Source organism: Triturus cristatus, chromosome 3_1, assembly GCF_964204655.1.
Source record: "Triturus cristatus chromosome 3_1, aTriCri1.1, whole genome shotgun sequence".
Classification (NCBI taxonomy): Eukaryota; Metazoa; Chordata; class Amphibia; order Caudata; family Salamandridae; genus Triturus; species Triturus cristatus.
Genome location: NC_140583.1, coordinates 99,824,798 through 99,841,044, shown reverse-complemented (window position 1 = coordinate 99,841,044; position 16,247 = coordinate 99,824,798). Strand labels below are relative to the sequence as shown.

The window sequence follows — 16,247 nt, the reverse complement described above, 5'->3', positions numbered from 1 at the left end:
AATCAGATTGTCCAAAATATGTCAGGAAAAAGGTGTGGACTGGATAGTAGCCTTACCAGTTGCGCTATTCTACATGAGAATGGTAGCACACTCTCGAACAGGGCTATCCCCGTATGAGGTGATCTTTGGTAGACCACCGAATATGTGGGGGACGCCTATACCCCGTAAAATAACTGATGTTGACTGTAATATGCTGACAGATTACCTGGCTTCCTTGATGTCTGCACTACAATCTTCTCGTTCACAGGTGGTCGCAGCTTTTCCTGACAACACTGAGGTGAAACCCCATGACGTGGTCCCCGGGGACTTTGTCCTGGTTCGGAATTTTGATAGGAAAAGCCAATTGGATCCTAGGTGGAAGTTGCCTAAGCAGGTCCTGCTGACGACCAGAACAGCTGTGAAGATCGAAGGACGGAAAGGATGGGTGCATTCCACCCATATAAAAAAATTTCATGGACTACCTTCAGATATAGACACTGTGCCCTGCACTCCCTCACAGACTGATTCAAAACTTCCTTTTGTTGAACAAAATGACTCTCAGTGCTATAAACAGAAACTCAGGTCCAGATCTAAACTGTCGGACGATTTGATTGTTTAAGTCCTCTCCAAGGTGAAGCGGTTGAATCTGTCCCGACATGTATCCCTTAGGTCTGAATGATGCAGAGTCCAGAATCATAATGAAACGACATGCTTATTGTAAATTACTGCGTAACCACTGTATTGTGACATTATTAATTTTGTTTTTATTGAGTATTTTAGTAATTATTACGAGTATGATTTTGCACATATATCATCCTGTTTCTAAACGTGTTTTCAATATAACTGATGAACATTCTTTTAGTGACCTACCGCCACATGAGTTGTCCTATAGACTTGCGCTGCGCAATAACACATTCATTAGTATGTTACATCATTCCCATCAGACTAGTAATGCGACAAATTGTTGGGTGTGTGGCCGACTCCCTCCCTATCAGAATAACAAAGGAGTTCTGCCTTTCTTTCCACATCCGTTTACACGCAATGGCTCCTGTGGAGCATGGTTTAGTTTATTAAATTCCATAGACCCAGACACAGCAGTTTATCAACAACATTGGATATGGGGAAATCTAAATCTAGTTTTATTCAAAGTCTGTCACCCTAATAAGGAGGGTCACCCCAGTAGAACAGGAACTGATTTAGAAAATGAAGTGTATAAATTAGGTAATTTTACGCCTAATCTTATGATTTTGAATGTCAAATCCGAAGTTGAACTAATTCTGCCCACTATGTCAGTATTTCCAGTAAAGGGTGAATTATGTGTGAGAAAAGTTGGTTCCATACATATGGGCCATAGCCAATGCGTTACTACAGTAGAATATAGTGATCAAGGCAAATCTTCATTTAGAGCTTCTCGCCATTCTTACTTTATATGTGGTCAGACGGCATATATGCGTCTGCCTCTAGATTGGGATGGTACCTGTTACATAGCATTCCTTTTGCCACCTGTTTTCCTAGCTCCTCCTGATTATTATCGAAATGTTCATTTAGTACACAATAGAGAGCGAAGAGATCTCCCAGTTGTCGATTATACTGAGACGGCATGGGACAAGTATGTAGATTTCAATAAAGGTATCTTTCCCTATATAGGTACAATATCAAATAGTAAGCTGATACGCAGACTCACCAAGACTCTTGAAGCTGTAGTAAACGAGACTATAGCCGCCCTAGGCAATCTGACAGAGGAACAATCAGTGATGAGAATTGTTGTTCTCCAGAATCGTCTTGTCCTTGACGTCATCCTGGCCGATAGGGGCGGAGCTTGCAGGGTCATCGGATCCAGCTGCTGCATTTTCATACCAGAAAATTCGCCATCTGTATATAAAGCTATAACACGCCTTCATAAGATTGTAAGCCAGATACACGAGAATCCAGGCACTTGGACGTGGTCCGGGTGGTTTTGGAGTGTGATATCAGCCTGGGGATGGAGAGTTCTATCCTTCCTAGGTATTGACCTTCTTATGCTTTTCAGTTGTTGCATATGTTTGCAATGTGGACCAGCGATTTGTGGTCTGTGTGCCACATCGTGTATCCCACATCAAGGTTTTCGCTCAAGATCCCGGAAGAAGAAGGAAGAAGAAATGATGCTCCATGAGCAAATCAATGGAATGATGAAGATTGATGTCTCGTGAAGGGCAAGAAGGGGACAAGGAGGGAATGTGGAAATGTGGATTTTCCTGGTCAGTTATGTCCCCTATCTTGGACCCCAACGGTTCTATATGCATGTTACAAGTACATGTATGTTCCCTCCAGTTCCAGTTTCTAAGACGCAAACATATGTGTGTCTACCGTCAACATGTTCTCTGTCAGATCCGCCATCAATGGGCTGGATATTCGATTCCTAAGTATAAAAGGCCACCGACTTTATATGGCCAAGTTACTCCATTTTTACAGTTCAGGCGAGTAGGCCCGATTCTGTCCTCAAAGCCTTTCCCTGCTCTCTGTCTCTGACAGCTTCAGCTTGAGCTCGCATCTGTATCCATGAACTTTGTCCTACTCTCTGTGCAGCTAACGGTGCCTGCCTCGGCCAGTTTTCGCCTGTCTGCCAAGAAGTTGTATTTCACCTTCGAATTATCTATTTTGCTCTTCAGCCGATGCATTCTTGCCTAGTAGTTTAAGTAAACATTCCTCCAGTTACCAAGCAAAAGGCCAGGCTTCTCTGTCTTCATGCAAGTGATTCATAGCCCTGTTGCTATGGAAAGTTTTCTGCCCCTCGCATCTCATATAGACACTTAGACGCTTGTACACGCACACAGTCAGTATAGAATAGATTCTGTCCGAGAGTCTCCTCCTTGTGGATAACATAGTTCTTTAAACATAGGATGTTAGATATGATTTGGGATTAGGATGACTTGACCCCAGACTTCTCGTCTCCACATGTAGAGCTAAATGTCAAGTCCCCTTCACCCCCTAGTTACACGTCAATTACACGTCATGCTGCCGCGCGCGCATCTATGCCAAGTATTATCTTATAGATCCACCTATGTCTGATAATTCTAACCAATCATGTTTCTTTTATTCCTTATTACGCCTAGTTTCGATTATGTCACTGTTACGTCATTTTTCTTATCAAATGTTACGCCTTCTACATTCGTTTCATTGTAATGCACTTATTATAAAAATGTATGTCTGTTAATAAGTTATTGTACTTCACTTCCTGAACCCTCGTGGTGACGGAACCTGAAGGCCGCCACTCGAGTCGGCCATTTTGAATGGAATAAAGCCCATTAGAAAACCTCTTATACCACGGATTCTGCCTCTTGTTATTTTGAGCTATTTTACTTTATTTTAAGACTCCGTACGAAATTCAGTCAGGTAATATTTATTTTATTTACCACAACAGACAAAAGGCCGTGGGGGGAGGGGGGGCGCTTCCATTGTGAGGCCCCCCTCGTGCCATAAGAGCCCCTCAGACTTCTTGGAAGAATATCCATTCATTCATTAAATCTTTATTCGATCTATTTACAAACAGATCCTAAAAGCAGTTTCATAAAAATTGACCATAATAAAAAACAGATTTAATAAAAACCAGAAACGTTTAAAAAGACTTATTAAACATTCATTCACAAGTAGGCCTACAGCCTATCATTCACAAGTAAGGTCTGCTGCCGTCATACACAAGTAGGCCTACAGGCCTTCATTCACACTTTGGCCTACAGCCTATCATTCACAAGTAAGGTCTGCAGCTGTCATTCACAAGTAGGCCTACAGGCCATCATACACAAATAGGCCTACAGGCCTTCATTCACACTTTGGCCTACAGCTGTCATTCACAGGTTGGTCTACAGGCTGTCATTCATAAGTACTTTTACAGTACGTCCTTCACAAGTAAGCCTACAGGCTGTCCTTCACAAGTAGGCCTACAGACTGTCATTCACAAGTAGGCCTACAGACTGTCATTCACAAGTAGGTCTACAGGCCGTAATTCACAAGTAGGCGTACAGATTGTCTTTCACAAGTAGGCCTACAGGCTGTCATTCACAAGTAGGCCTACAGACTGTCATTCACAAGTAGGTCTACAGGCCGTAATTCACAAGTAGGTGTACAGGTTGTCATTCACAAGTAGGCCTACAGGCTGTCATTCACACGTAGGCCTACAGGCCATCATTCACACGTAGGCCTCTAGGCTATCATTCTCAAGTAGATCTACAGTCCATCATTCACAAGTAGGCTTTCAGGCCGTCATTCACAAGTAGGCCTACAGGCCCTCATTCACACGTTGGCCTACAGGCCCTCATTCACAAGGAGACCTACAGGCCGTCATTCACAAGTAGGCCTTCAGGCCGTCATTCAAAAGTAGGCCTTCAGGCCGTCATTCACAAGTAGGCCTTCAGGCTGTCATTCACAAGTAGGCCTACAGGCTGTCATTCACACGTTGGCCTACAGGCTGTCATTCACACGTTGGCCTACAGGCAGTCATTCACAAGTAGGCCTTCAGGCCGTCATTCACAAGTAGGCCTTCAGGCCGTCATTCACAAGTAGGCCTTCAGGCCGTCATTCACAAGTAGGCCTTCAGGTCGTCATTCACACGTTGGCCTACAGGCCTTCATTCACACGTTGGCCTACAGGCCTTCATTCACACGTTGGCCTACAGGCCCTCATTCACAAGGAGACCTACAGGCCCTCATTCACAAGGAGACCTACAGGCCGTCATTCACAAGTAGCCCTACAGGCTCTCATTCAGATCTTCTCCCTGGTTGTCAGTATCTGCTGAGGAATCCACTGACCCTCTACTTCCAAGAGCTGTAAATGACCTCCTCCCTTGGGGATTGTTTCTGCCCAGCCGAAGGCCCAGACGAGTTCTCATTACTAGAGAAGTGTTGCTCATCCCGAGGACCCTTGCACATTTCCGTGTCCTGCCTTCCTTTTCTGCCCAGATTGTTAGTGTGAGGTGTCTCCCCATCGCTCCACGGTTCTCTTGAGAACCCTGTTGGACTCTGTCCAGTCCAGGCCACTGTCCACCCTGGTCTCGGACCCGAGGCGCTCTGGTCTTTGTTCCACTGCGGGCGAAGGTGTTGTCGGATCCCTGTCTTTAGAAGGTTTATCAGGCATTACACAGATCAAAAGTAGTTTAAAAAGTGTATTATTGCAAGAGCGGCTGTGAAATGAAGAGCAGCCCTGCTGGGTCACAGACAAAAGGCCGTGGGGGGCGGGGGGGGCGCTTCCATTGTGAGGCCCCCCTCGTGCCATAAGAGCCCCTCAGACTTCTTGGAAGAATATCCATTCATTCATTCATTAAATCTTTATTCGATCTATTTGCAAACAGATCATAAAAGCAGTTTCATAAAAATTGACCATAATAAAAAATAGATTTCATAAAAACCAGAAACGTTTAAAAAGACTTATTAAACATTCATCCACAAGTAGGCCTACAGCCTATCATTCACAAGTAAGGTCTGCAGCTGTCATTCACAAGTAGGCCTACAGGCCTTCATTCACACTTTGGCCTACAGCTGTCATTCACATGTTGGTCTACAGGCTGTCATTCATAAGTACTTTTACAGTACGTCCTTCACAAGTAAGCCTACAGGCTGTCATTCACAAGTAGGTCTACAGGCCGTCATTCACAAGTAGGCCTACAGGCCGTCATTCACAAGTAGGCGTACAGGTTGTCATTCACAAGTAGGCGTACAGGTTGTCATTCACAAGTAGGCGTACAGGTTGTCATTCACAAGTAGGCCTACAGGCTGTCATTCACACGTAGGCCTACAGGCCATCATTCACACGTAGGCCTCTAGGCTATCATTCTCAAGTAGGTCTACAGTCCATCATTCACAAGTAGGCTTTCAGGCCGTCATTCACAAGTAGGCCTACAGGCCCTCATTCACACGTTGGCCTACAGGCCCTAATTCACAAGGAGACCTACAGGCCGTCATTCACAAGTAGCCCTACAGGCTCTCATTCAGATCTTCTCCCTGGTTGTCAGTATCTGCTGAGGAATCCACTGACCCTCTACTTCCAAGAGCTGTAAATGACCTCCTCCCTTGGGGATTGTTTCTGCCCAGACGAAGGCCCAGACGAGTCCTCCTTACTAGAGAAGTGTTGCTCATCCCGAGGACCCTTGCACATTTCCGTGTCCTGCCTTCCTTTTCTGCCCAGATTGTTGGTGTGAGGTGTTACCCCATCGCTCCACGGTTCTCTTGAGAACCCTGTTGGACTCTGTCCAGTCCAGGCCACTGTCCACTCTGGTCTCGGGTCCGAGGCGCTCTGGTCTTTGTTCCACTGCGGGTGAAGGTGTTGTCGGATCCCTGTTTTTAGAAGGTTTATCAGGCATTACACAGATCAAAAGTAGTTTAAAAAGTGTATTATTGCAAGAGCGGCTGTGAAATGAAGAGCAGCCCTGCTGGGTCACAGACAAAAGTCCGTGGGGGGAGGGGGGGCGCTTCCATTGTGAGGCCCCCCTCGTGCCATGGGAGCCCCTCAGACTTCTTGGAAGAATATCCATTCATTCATTAAATCTTTATTCGATCTATTTGCAAACAGATCATAAAAGCAGTTTCATAAAAATTGACCATAATAAAAAATAAATTTCATAAAAACCAGAAACGTTTAAAAAGACTTATTAAACATTCATTCACAAGTAGGCCTACAGCCTATCATTCACAAGTAAGGTCTGCTGCCGTCATACACAAGTAGGCCTACAGGCCTTCATTCACACTTTGGCCTACAGCTGTCATTCACAAGTTGGTCTACAGGCTGTCATTCATAAGTACTTTTACAGTACGTCCTTCACAAGTAGGCCTACAGGCTGTCATTCACAAGTAGGCCTACAGACTGTCATTCACAAGTAGGCCTACAGGCCGTCATTCACAAGTAGGCCTACAGGCCGTCATTCACAAGTAGGCCTACAGGCCGTCATTCACAAGTAGGCGTACAGGTTGTCATTCACAAGTAGGCCTACAGGCCATCATTCACACGTAGGCCTCTAGGCTATCATTCTCAAGTAGGTCTACAGGCCGTCATTCACAAGTAGGCTTTCAGGCCGTCATTCACAAGTAGGCCTACAGGCCATCATTCACACGTACGCCTCTAGGCTATCATTCTCAAGTAGGTCTACAGGCCGTCATTCACAAGTAGGCCTTCAGGCCGTCATTCACAAGTAGGCCTACAGGCTGTCATTCACACGTTGGCCTACAGGCTGTCATTCACACGTTGGCCTACAGGCAGTCATTCACAAGTAGGCCTTCAGGCCGTCATTCAAAAGTAGGCCTTCAGGTCGTCATTCAAAAGTAGGCCTTCAGGCCGTCATTCACAAGTAGCCCTACAGGCTCCCATTCAGATCTTCTCCCTGGTTGTCAGTATCTGCTGAGGAATCCACTGACCCTCTACTTCCACGAGCTGTAAATGACCTCCTCCCTTGGGGATTGTTTCTGCCCAGCCGAAGGCCCAGACGAGTCCTCATTACTAGAGAAGTGTTGCTCATCCCGAGGACCCTTGCACATTTCCGTGTCCTGCCTTCCTTTTCTGCCCAGATTGTTGGTGTGAGGTGTTACCCCATCGCTCCACGGTTCTCTTGAGAACCCTGTTGGACTCTGTCCAGTCCAGGCCACTGTCCACTCTGGTCTCGGGTCCGAGGCGCTCTGGTCTTTGTTCCACTGCGGGTGAAGGTGTTGTCGGATCCCTGTCTTTAGAAGGTTTATCAGGCATTACGCATATCAAAAGTAGTTTAAAAAGTGTATTATTGCAAGAGCGGCTGTGAAATGAAGAGCAGCCCTGCTGGGTCACAGACAAAAGGCCGTGGGGGGAGGGGGGGCGCTTCCATTGTGAGGCCCCCCTCGTGCCATAAGAGCCCCTCAGACTTCTTGGAAGAATATCCATTCATTCATTCATTAAATCTTTATTCGATCTATTTACAAACAGATCCTAAAAGCACAGTTTCATAAAAATTGACCATAATAAAAAACAGATTTCATAAAAACCAGAAACGTTTAAAAAGACTTACTAAACATGTAGGTGCTTCGTTAAAACCATATTTACATGAATGTTCTTAGTCCGTTAATACTGAAGTTCAAAGCGGCAAGCCCCGCGCCCTTCTATTTCTCCAACAGGTCCACAGAAAGGATGCGACCATTAAACAAACATGGAGGATAGAGAGAGCTTTTGAAAGTGCAGGGCCACTCTGCAAGGCGTAAAGTTTGACGCCTTTAGATTGGGGCCACTCTGCAGTGCGTAAAGTTTGACGCCTTTGGATTGGGGCCACTCTGCAGTGCGTAAAGTTTGACGCCTGTGGATTGGGGCCACTCTGCCTTGCGTAAAGTTTGACGCCTTTGGATTGGGGCCACTCTGCAGTGCGTAAAGTTTGACGCCTTTGGATTGGGGCCACTCTGCAGTGCGTAAAGTTTGACGCCTTTGGATTGGGGCCACTCTGCATTGCGTAAAGTTTGACGCCTTTAGATTGGGGCCACTCTGCATTGCGTAAAGTTTGACGCCTTTGGATTGGGGCCACTCTGCATTGCGTAAAGTTTGACGCCTTTGGACTGGGGCCACTCTGCATTGCGTAAAGTTTGACGCCTTTAGATTGGGGCCACTCTGCATTGCGTAAAGTTTGACGCCTTTAGATTGGGGCCACTCTGCATTGCGTAAAGTTTGACGCCTTTGGATTGGGGCCACTCTGCAGTGCGTAAAGTTTGACGCCTTTGGACTGGGGCCACTCTGCATTGCGTAAAGTTTGACGCCTTTAGATTGGGGCCACTCTGCATTGCGTAAAGTTTGACGCCTTTAGATTGGGGCCCCTCTGCAGTGCGTAAAGTTTGAAAGTTTGACGCCTTTGGATTGGGGCCCCTCTGCAGTGCGTAAAGTTTGACGCCTTTAGATTGGGGCCACTCTGCAGTGCGTAAAGTTTGACGCCTTTGGATTGGGGCCACTCTGCAGTGCGTAAAGTTTGACGCCTTTAGATTGGGGCCCCTCTGCAGTGCGTAAAGTTTGACGCCTTTAGATTGGGGCCCCTCTGCAGTGCGTAAAGTTTGACGCCTTTGGATTGGGGCCACTCTGCAGTGCGTAAAGTTTGACGCCTTCGGATTGGAAGGAGGAACCTTCCCCTTCCAGTGCAGTGAAACTTGCCAAACAGTACCAGGTGTAGGTGGGATTGAGGGGAGTCTTGGTCTCAGGGCCACAAATCTGAGTGCTTAAACCTCCTCTCTGGGAACCCAAACACCAGGGGGATGAAATTCAGGCGAGAACGCCGCGGGATAAATCGGTGTTGTGCTGCAGTGACGGAGGAGAGGTCAAACAAGCCTTCCCCGCGTCTTGGCGGGATTTGGCCATTGACTGTGAGCATTTGTAAATGCCTATTCTTTTTCCTAAGGTCAGAGTTGGCCTTCTGCAAGTATAATTCGATTATTTCCCGTTTAGATACCTTGCTGCATGATGAAGAACCCTTTGATGAAGCTCTTTCTCCCCGCCCAATAGCATTTAATTCCACCTCCACATATTTAAGCCAGGCAATCCTGCTATGACCCTCGAGCCTTAAGCAAGAATACCTTTCAAAGACATTTGCTTCAGGCATTGTATCTACCTCCCATTCTCACCTTTGTTTGACATGATTTATGTTTTTTAACTCATAATCTATGATGAAAGGCAAATTGTGTTCTTGGGCCCCAAAAGGATATTAAAACACGTAATACAAAAATAACATTATGTTTTACTTTGCTCCACATTACTGAAGGCTGCCACCTGGCTGCTTTTGGGCGATCTTTGCTTTGCCCTACTGACTCCATCCTGGTTCGAGTTGGGAGACAAGCTGAAACCCTCTTTCGTCTCTTTTTTTGCTCCACTCTGTAGGTACTCACTCCTTTTTTTCTCCACTCTTTAGGTACTCACTCCTTTTTGCTCCACTGTGTAGGCACTCACTCCGTTTTGCTCCACTCTGTAGGTACTCACTCCTTTTTTCTCCACTCTGTAGGTACTCACTCTTTTTTTTTTCTCCACTCTTTAGGTACTCACTCCTTTTTGCTCCACTGTGTAGGCACTCACTCCGTTTTGCTCAACTCCGTAGGTACTCACTCCTTTTTTCTCCACTCTGTAGGTACGCACTCCTTTTTTCTCCACTCTTTAGATACTCACTCCTTTTTGCTCTACTGTGTAGGCACTCACTCCTTTTTGCTCCACTCTGTAGGTACTCACTCCTTTTTTTTCTCCACTCTTTAGGTACTCACTCCTTTTTGCTCCACTCTTTAGGTACTCACTCCTTTTTGCTCCACTCTGTAGACACTCACTCCCTTTTTCTCCACTCTTTAGGTACTCACTCCTTTTTGCTCCACTGTGTAGGCACTCACTCCTTTTTGCTCCACTGTGTAGGCACTCACTCCTTTTTGCTCCACTGTGTAGGCACTCACTCGCGCACACAAGTGCGCTTAATGTTTTAATTTGAAATGGCTTTGTTTCGAGCGGTGTGCTTCATAACGCGAGTGCCTGCGAGGTGAAAGGGAGATCTTTGGTGCAGGCACTGCAGACACTGATGTGGTGAGACTCCCTGCTGGGGGAGGTGCCCCACTGCCCTCATTGCTGATGACAAAGGTACTTGACAGACACCTGCATACAGAAGCTGCCCTGTCCTAGTTTCTCCTTTAAGGGATAACCGCCCCCACTTCCCCACCCGTCCTATTGACATGGTAAACCATGTGAAGAGAAAAGGTTCTTTATTTGTGCTTTTTGTGCCTGCCACCCGCCGTGGTGTCTGGGACATCACTCCTCGGGGGTCCTCATACCGCGTACGGTTGACTGCTCCAAGCATGGCGCTAAGGCGGACCCCCGCAGGAGAACTGGCATGGATTAGTCCAGCTTGGAATAACATCTGACTGCCTAACGAGGAGCTACGGGCAGGGAAGCGGGTCACCCGGCAGGGGGCGCCTGTACGGGTCATTTATTCGCCGTTTGATGGAAGAGCCTGCCAGGTAGAAACCGGGACACACCGCGGCCTCGGAGAGGAATATCATGGCTCCGTCCCTGGGGGTACTTAAGACGACCTGGATATGTCTTTTTAGAAGGGAGTTGTGGTGCTTCGCGCGCGGGTGGGTGGGCACTGCGGGTGAGGGGCACGCATGGCCCCTCTTAACTGCTCCTGCGGGCACCTCTGTTCCGCAGTCACTCTCTCATCGCACCGACACGCCTGCTCCAATTCTCTTGCTCACTAAATTGCCCTTGTAATTGGAAAGCAGTTCAACTACCCCCGCCCCCTTTCTGGCAGTCTCTCTTAAACTCTGACCTCAGTGTTCACGTTTACAGGCCACATCTGGGCGGTGTAGCAGCATCGCTCACTGCTTCCAAGGACTCTGCTCACAGCAGCCCTGACAGGTGTCCAGTGCACGCTGTGGATTCTCCCACTGCATGCATGTAGCATGTGCTAAACAAAAGCTCATTCACCTACTACTACCAACTCCTCACAAGCTTAGGGTTGCACATAAATTATGCAAATAATGAAAGGGACACTGGGATGTTCACACCTGAAATGGGCTCAGCTAATATCGAGCCAACTTGTGATTTCTATGTTTATCTCAATGCGCCTCTGTCATTGCACATGTCTTTACCTTCCTAGGCCTCTCCACCTTCCTAGGCCTCTCCACCTTCCTAGGCCTCTGTCCACCTTCCTAGGCCTCCTAGGCCTCTGCCCACCTTCCTAGGCCTCTGTCCGCCTTCCTAGGCCTCTGTCCGCCTTCCTAGGCCTCTGTCCGCCTTCCTAGGCCTCTGTCCGCCTTCCTAGGCCTCTGTCCGCCTTCCTAGGCCTCTCCACCTTCCTAGGCCTCTGTCCGCCTTCCTAGGCCTCTGTCCGCCTTCCTAGGCCTCTGTCCGCCTTCCTAGGCCTCTGTCCGCCTTCCTAGGCCTCTGTCCGCCTTCCTAGGCCTCTGTCCGCCTTCCTAGGCCTCTGTCCGCCTTCCTAGGCCTCTGTCCGCCTTCCTAGGCCTCTGTCCGCCTTCCTAGGCCTCTGTCCGCCTTCCTAGGCCTCTGTCCACCTTCCTAGGCCTCTCCACCTTCCTAGGCCTCTCCACCTTCCTAGGCCTCTGTCCGCCTTCCTAGGCCTCTGTCCGCCTTCCTAGGCCTCTGTCCGCCTTCCTAGGCCTCTGTCCACCTTCCTAGGCCTCTCCACCTTCCTAGGCCTCTCCACCTTCCTAGGCCTCTCCACCTTCCTAGGCCTCTCCACCTTCCTAGGCCTCTCCACCTTCCTAGGCCTCTCCACCTTCCTAGGCCTCTGTCCACCTTCCTAGGCCTCCTAGGCCTCTGCCCACCTTCATAGGCCTCTGTCCGCCTTCCTAGGCCTCTGTCCGCCTTCCTAGGCCTCTGTCCGCCTTCCTAGGCCTCTGTCCGCCTTCCTAGGCTTCTGCCCGCCTTCCTAGGCTTCTGCCCGCCTTCCTAGGCTTCTGCCCGCCTTCCTAGGCCTCTGTCTGCCTTCCTAGGCTTCTGCCCGCCTTCCTAGGCTTCTGCCCGCCTTCCTAGGCTTCTGCCCGCCTTCCTAGGCCTCTGCCCGCCTTCCTAGGCCTCTGCCCGCCTTCCTAGGCTTCTTCCTGCCTTCCTAGGCTTCTGCCCGCCTTCCTAGGCTTCTTCCTGCCTTCCTAGGCTTCTGCCCGCCTTCCTAGGCTTCTGCCCGCCTTCCTAGGCTTCTGCCCGCCTTCCTAGGCCTCTGCCCGCCTTCCTAGGCCTCTGCCCGCCTTCCTAGGCCTCTGTCCGCCTTCCTAGGCTTCTTCCTGCCTTCCCAGGCCTCTGCCCGCCTTCCTAGGCCTCTCACGGCCTCACTAGGCCTCTGTCCGCCTTCCCAGGCCTCTCTTCCTTCTTCAGACAGGGGTGGGAGCACACTGCTTCACCTCCCAGCGCAGTTCGCCCCTTAGCATTATGGTAAATGCAGTTCATGGTACATGCTTACATGAATATTTACAGGAATATTCCACCAAAGTTAGTGCAGGTTAGTGCTGTAAATCTCTAGGTTTCTGGATATCATCTGTTGTCAATAGAGATGAAAATAAATTTAAACTGGGGTTGCTGAGCAGGCTGCCACAATCCTTTCAGGACTCAGTACCTATCACAGGTGCATCTCCACAAGCTCTTCAGCTCAATTGCATAAGGGAGCCTTTTCAAAACAGGAAGGGGTGTGAGCACACTGCTTCACCTCCCAGCACAGTCCGCCCCTTAACATTATGGTAATTGCAGTTCTTAGTACATGCTTACTTGAGATTTTACTGGAGTGTTCCACCAAAGTTGGTTCAGGTTAGTGCTGTGCATCTCTAGACACGTGTTTCTGGATTTCATCCGTCATCAGTAGAGATAAAAACGAATTTAATCTGGGGTTGCTGAGCAGGCTGCCACAATCCTTACAGGTCTCGGTACCTCTCACAGGCGCACAGGTGCATCTCCACAATCTCGTCAGCTCAATGGCTCAAGGGAGCTTTTTCAAACAGAAGGGGAGGATGGGAGCGCACAGTTCACCTCTTAGCATTATGGTAAATGCAGTTCATGGCACATGCTAACGTGACTATTTACCTCTCGCATGCGCACAGGTGCATCTCCACAAGCTTGTCAGCTCAATGGCTGACAAGCTTGTGGAGATGCACCTCTGCGCAGTACTGAGACCTGAAAGGATTGTGGCAGCCTGCTCAGCAATCCCAGATTAAATTCGTTTTTATCTCTACTGATGACGGATGATATCCAGAAATGCGTGTCTAGAGAGTGACATCACCAACATGCTCCAGCTTTGATGAAATACTCCAGTAAATATCCAGGTACCCTCTATCCATCGTCCAGCTCCAACGTCCACTGCCAGCAATCTAGAATCTCACAGTTTACGTGGACCAGAAGCTCAGCGCGAGGCATGGAACATATACAAGTAATAACGAACTATAACAAAAAGGAGGTGAACAGAACACTAGGCCTCTCTCTGCCTTACTATGCCCCCTTCTGCCTTACTATGCCCCCTTCTGCCTTACTAGGCCTCTCTCTGCCTTACTAGGCTTCTCCCTGCCTTACTAGGCTTCTCCCTGCCTTACTAGGCCTCTCCTTGCCTTACTAGGCCTCTCCTTGCCTTACTAGGCCTCTCCCCGCCTTACTGGGCCTCTCCCCTCCTTACTGGGCCTCTCCCCTCCTTACTGGGCCTCTCCCCTCCTTACTGGGCCTCTCCCCTCCTTACTGGGCCTCTCCCCTCCTTACTGGGCCTCTCCCCTCCTTACTGGGCCTCTCCCCTCCTTACTGGGCCTCTCCCCTCCTTACTGGGCCTCTCCCTGCCTTACTGGGCCTCTCCCCTCCTTACTGGGCCTCTCTCCTCCTTACTAGAGCCTCTCTAGCCTGCAGGACGGTCAGTGACCTGACATAAGTATCCTAGTTACTAATACATTTACGTAGCACTTGATGGCAGACATGGATCCATTGATGTTGCTCAGTCTCCTGCCTGCTGGGGCTGTTGAAACTCTATCTCGTCTCCTCTCCAGCGCTGTTTGCTCTTGGGCAGAACTGGCCTCCAAGTAGGGTTGAGGTCTGGTATGGTGGTCCATTGTTAGGAGGCACTGCTGAGTGTTTGGGTGGGGTGGGGGCACGGCGGAGACAGTTGGGGGGCACGGCGGAGAGTGCCGGGTGGGACGGCAGAGAGTGTCGGATGGGACGGCAGAGAGTGTTCGAGGGGTAGGCTGCTGAGAGTGTGGGAAGGGTAGGCTCCTGAGAGTGTCAGGGTGGGGTGTGGGCAGGGCGGAGAGTGTTGGGTGGGCACGGCGGAGAGTGTCGGGTGGGAATGGCAGAGAGTGTCGGAGGGGTAGGCTGCTGAGAGTGTGGGAAGGGTAGGCTCCTGAGAGTGTCAGGGTGGGGTGTGGGCAGGGCGGAGAGTGTTGGGTGGGCACGGCGGAGAGTGTCGGGTGGGCATGGCAGACAGTGTGGGAGGGGTAGGTTGCTGAGAGTGTGGGAGGGATAGGTTGCTGAGTGTCAGGGGTGGGGGGCACGGCAGAGAGTGTCGGGGAGCACAGCGGAGAGTGTCGGAGCGGCACGGCGGAGAGTGTCGGAGGGGTAGGCTGCTGAGTGTCGCAGACGGACTGCTGAGAGTGTTGAGGAGGGACTCTTCATCATGCCAGGCACTGCATCCCTGGTGGGAGTGTAATGGTTACATTTCTCGGTGAGGTAGGCAGGGCCCATGCCATACACCGCCTTATGGACAGTGCAGCATATTTTAAACGTAATGCGCTTGCGCACCGGGAGCCAGTGAAGCTGTTGGAGAAGAGGAGGAGAAGCAGATCTTGAGGGGACCTTTAGGACCAGGCGTGCCGCGGTATTCTGGACTAGCTGCAGACGGCCTAACGAAGACTCATTCGCTGATACCAGCAGTGCATTGCAGGATCCAGTCTGCTTAGTACCTAAGTCTGGATAAGGGTTTTCCGTGTAGAGTCTGTCTTCAGCTCCTGGGGGTTCTGATCCAGGCACTGTCATTAAAGCACTAGGCTACCGAATAGTCGGTTGCCATAGTTGATGCCACGGGGTGATTTTCTTTTTGTCAACTATTTCTTTGTGCTATTTCTCATAGGTGAAAATCGCATTGGGATCCTGTCGGAAATCTGGGACCATTTCTTCACGGAAATCCTTCCAACGCTCCAGGCTATTTTTTACCCAGTTCAGGTAAGTGGCCAGAAAGAGTGGGCGTGGTCCTGAAAACACGTTCTTACTGGAGGAGATAAAATCATACATTTCTAGCTTGTTATGAATGCCAATAATTGTAACCACCAGTCCTGTGCCCCAGGACTAGGACCTTCTTCAGCAGGTAAGTCCCTTAGTCCACATCCTACTGGTGAGTGGAGAATACACATGTAGGGCAGGAAGATGAGACTGTGAGTTCAGGAGTTTGGTCTTATAACGAAACAAAAGATGCACACAAGACTTGTGAACGTGCTTTATGAAATGTTGGCCCCTTAAAGACACCGGCATAGGATGTGCAGTGTGAAAAGGCGCGCGCTACCACCTCTCGCAGCAGGGCTGGGAATCGGGCGCTTGTAAGTACCGCTAACATACTGCGAATGGACTCTCCACATGTGCACGTGCTTGAGTGATTTCAGAAGCTGCTGGTCTGTGAAGTCAGAGGCATAAGAGAGGTCTCTAGAGGCGGGTGAGCTAACACCTTAACAAGAAGAGCCGAGCCAGAGCCGAGCCAAGGGTCGAAGAGCTGAGCTATGACCATGGCATGCACATTGTGCAGCACCCTTCATGTAAAAAAGAAAAGGTGTTTTCCTTCGGAGCTTATCTCTGCATTGTGAGTC

The 16,247-nt window shown here is 49.3% G+C and overlaps 1 protein-coding gene across 5 annotated transcripts in view; it reads left to right on the top strand.

The window, feature by feature from the left end:
- The window catches only part of PRR5L (proline rich 5 like), a 284,562-nt gene that overhangs the window by 154,425 nt on the left and 113,890 nt on the right, over positions 1-16,247 (top strand). For all 5 annotated transcript variants that reach the window (XM_085643475.1, XM_085643476.1, XM_085643478.1 and 2 more), the window contains exon 6: positions 15,521-15,612. In XM_085643475.1, coding sequence (XP_085499601.1) covers positions 15,521-15,612 — 92 coding nt within the window. The remainder of the gene's footprint in view (positions 1-15,520; positions 15,613-16,247) is intronic.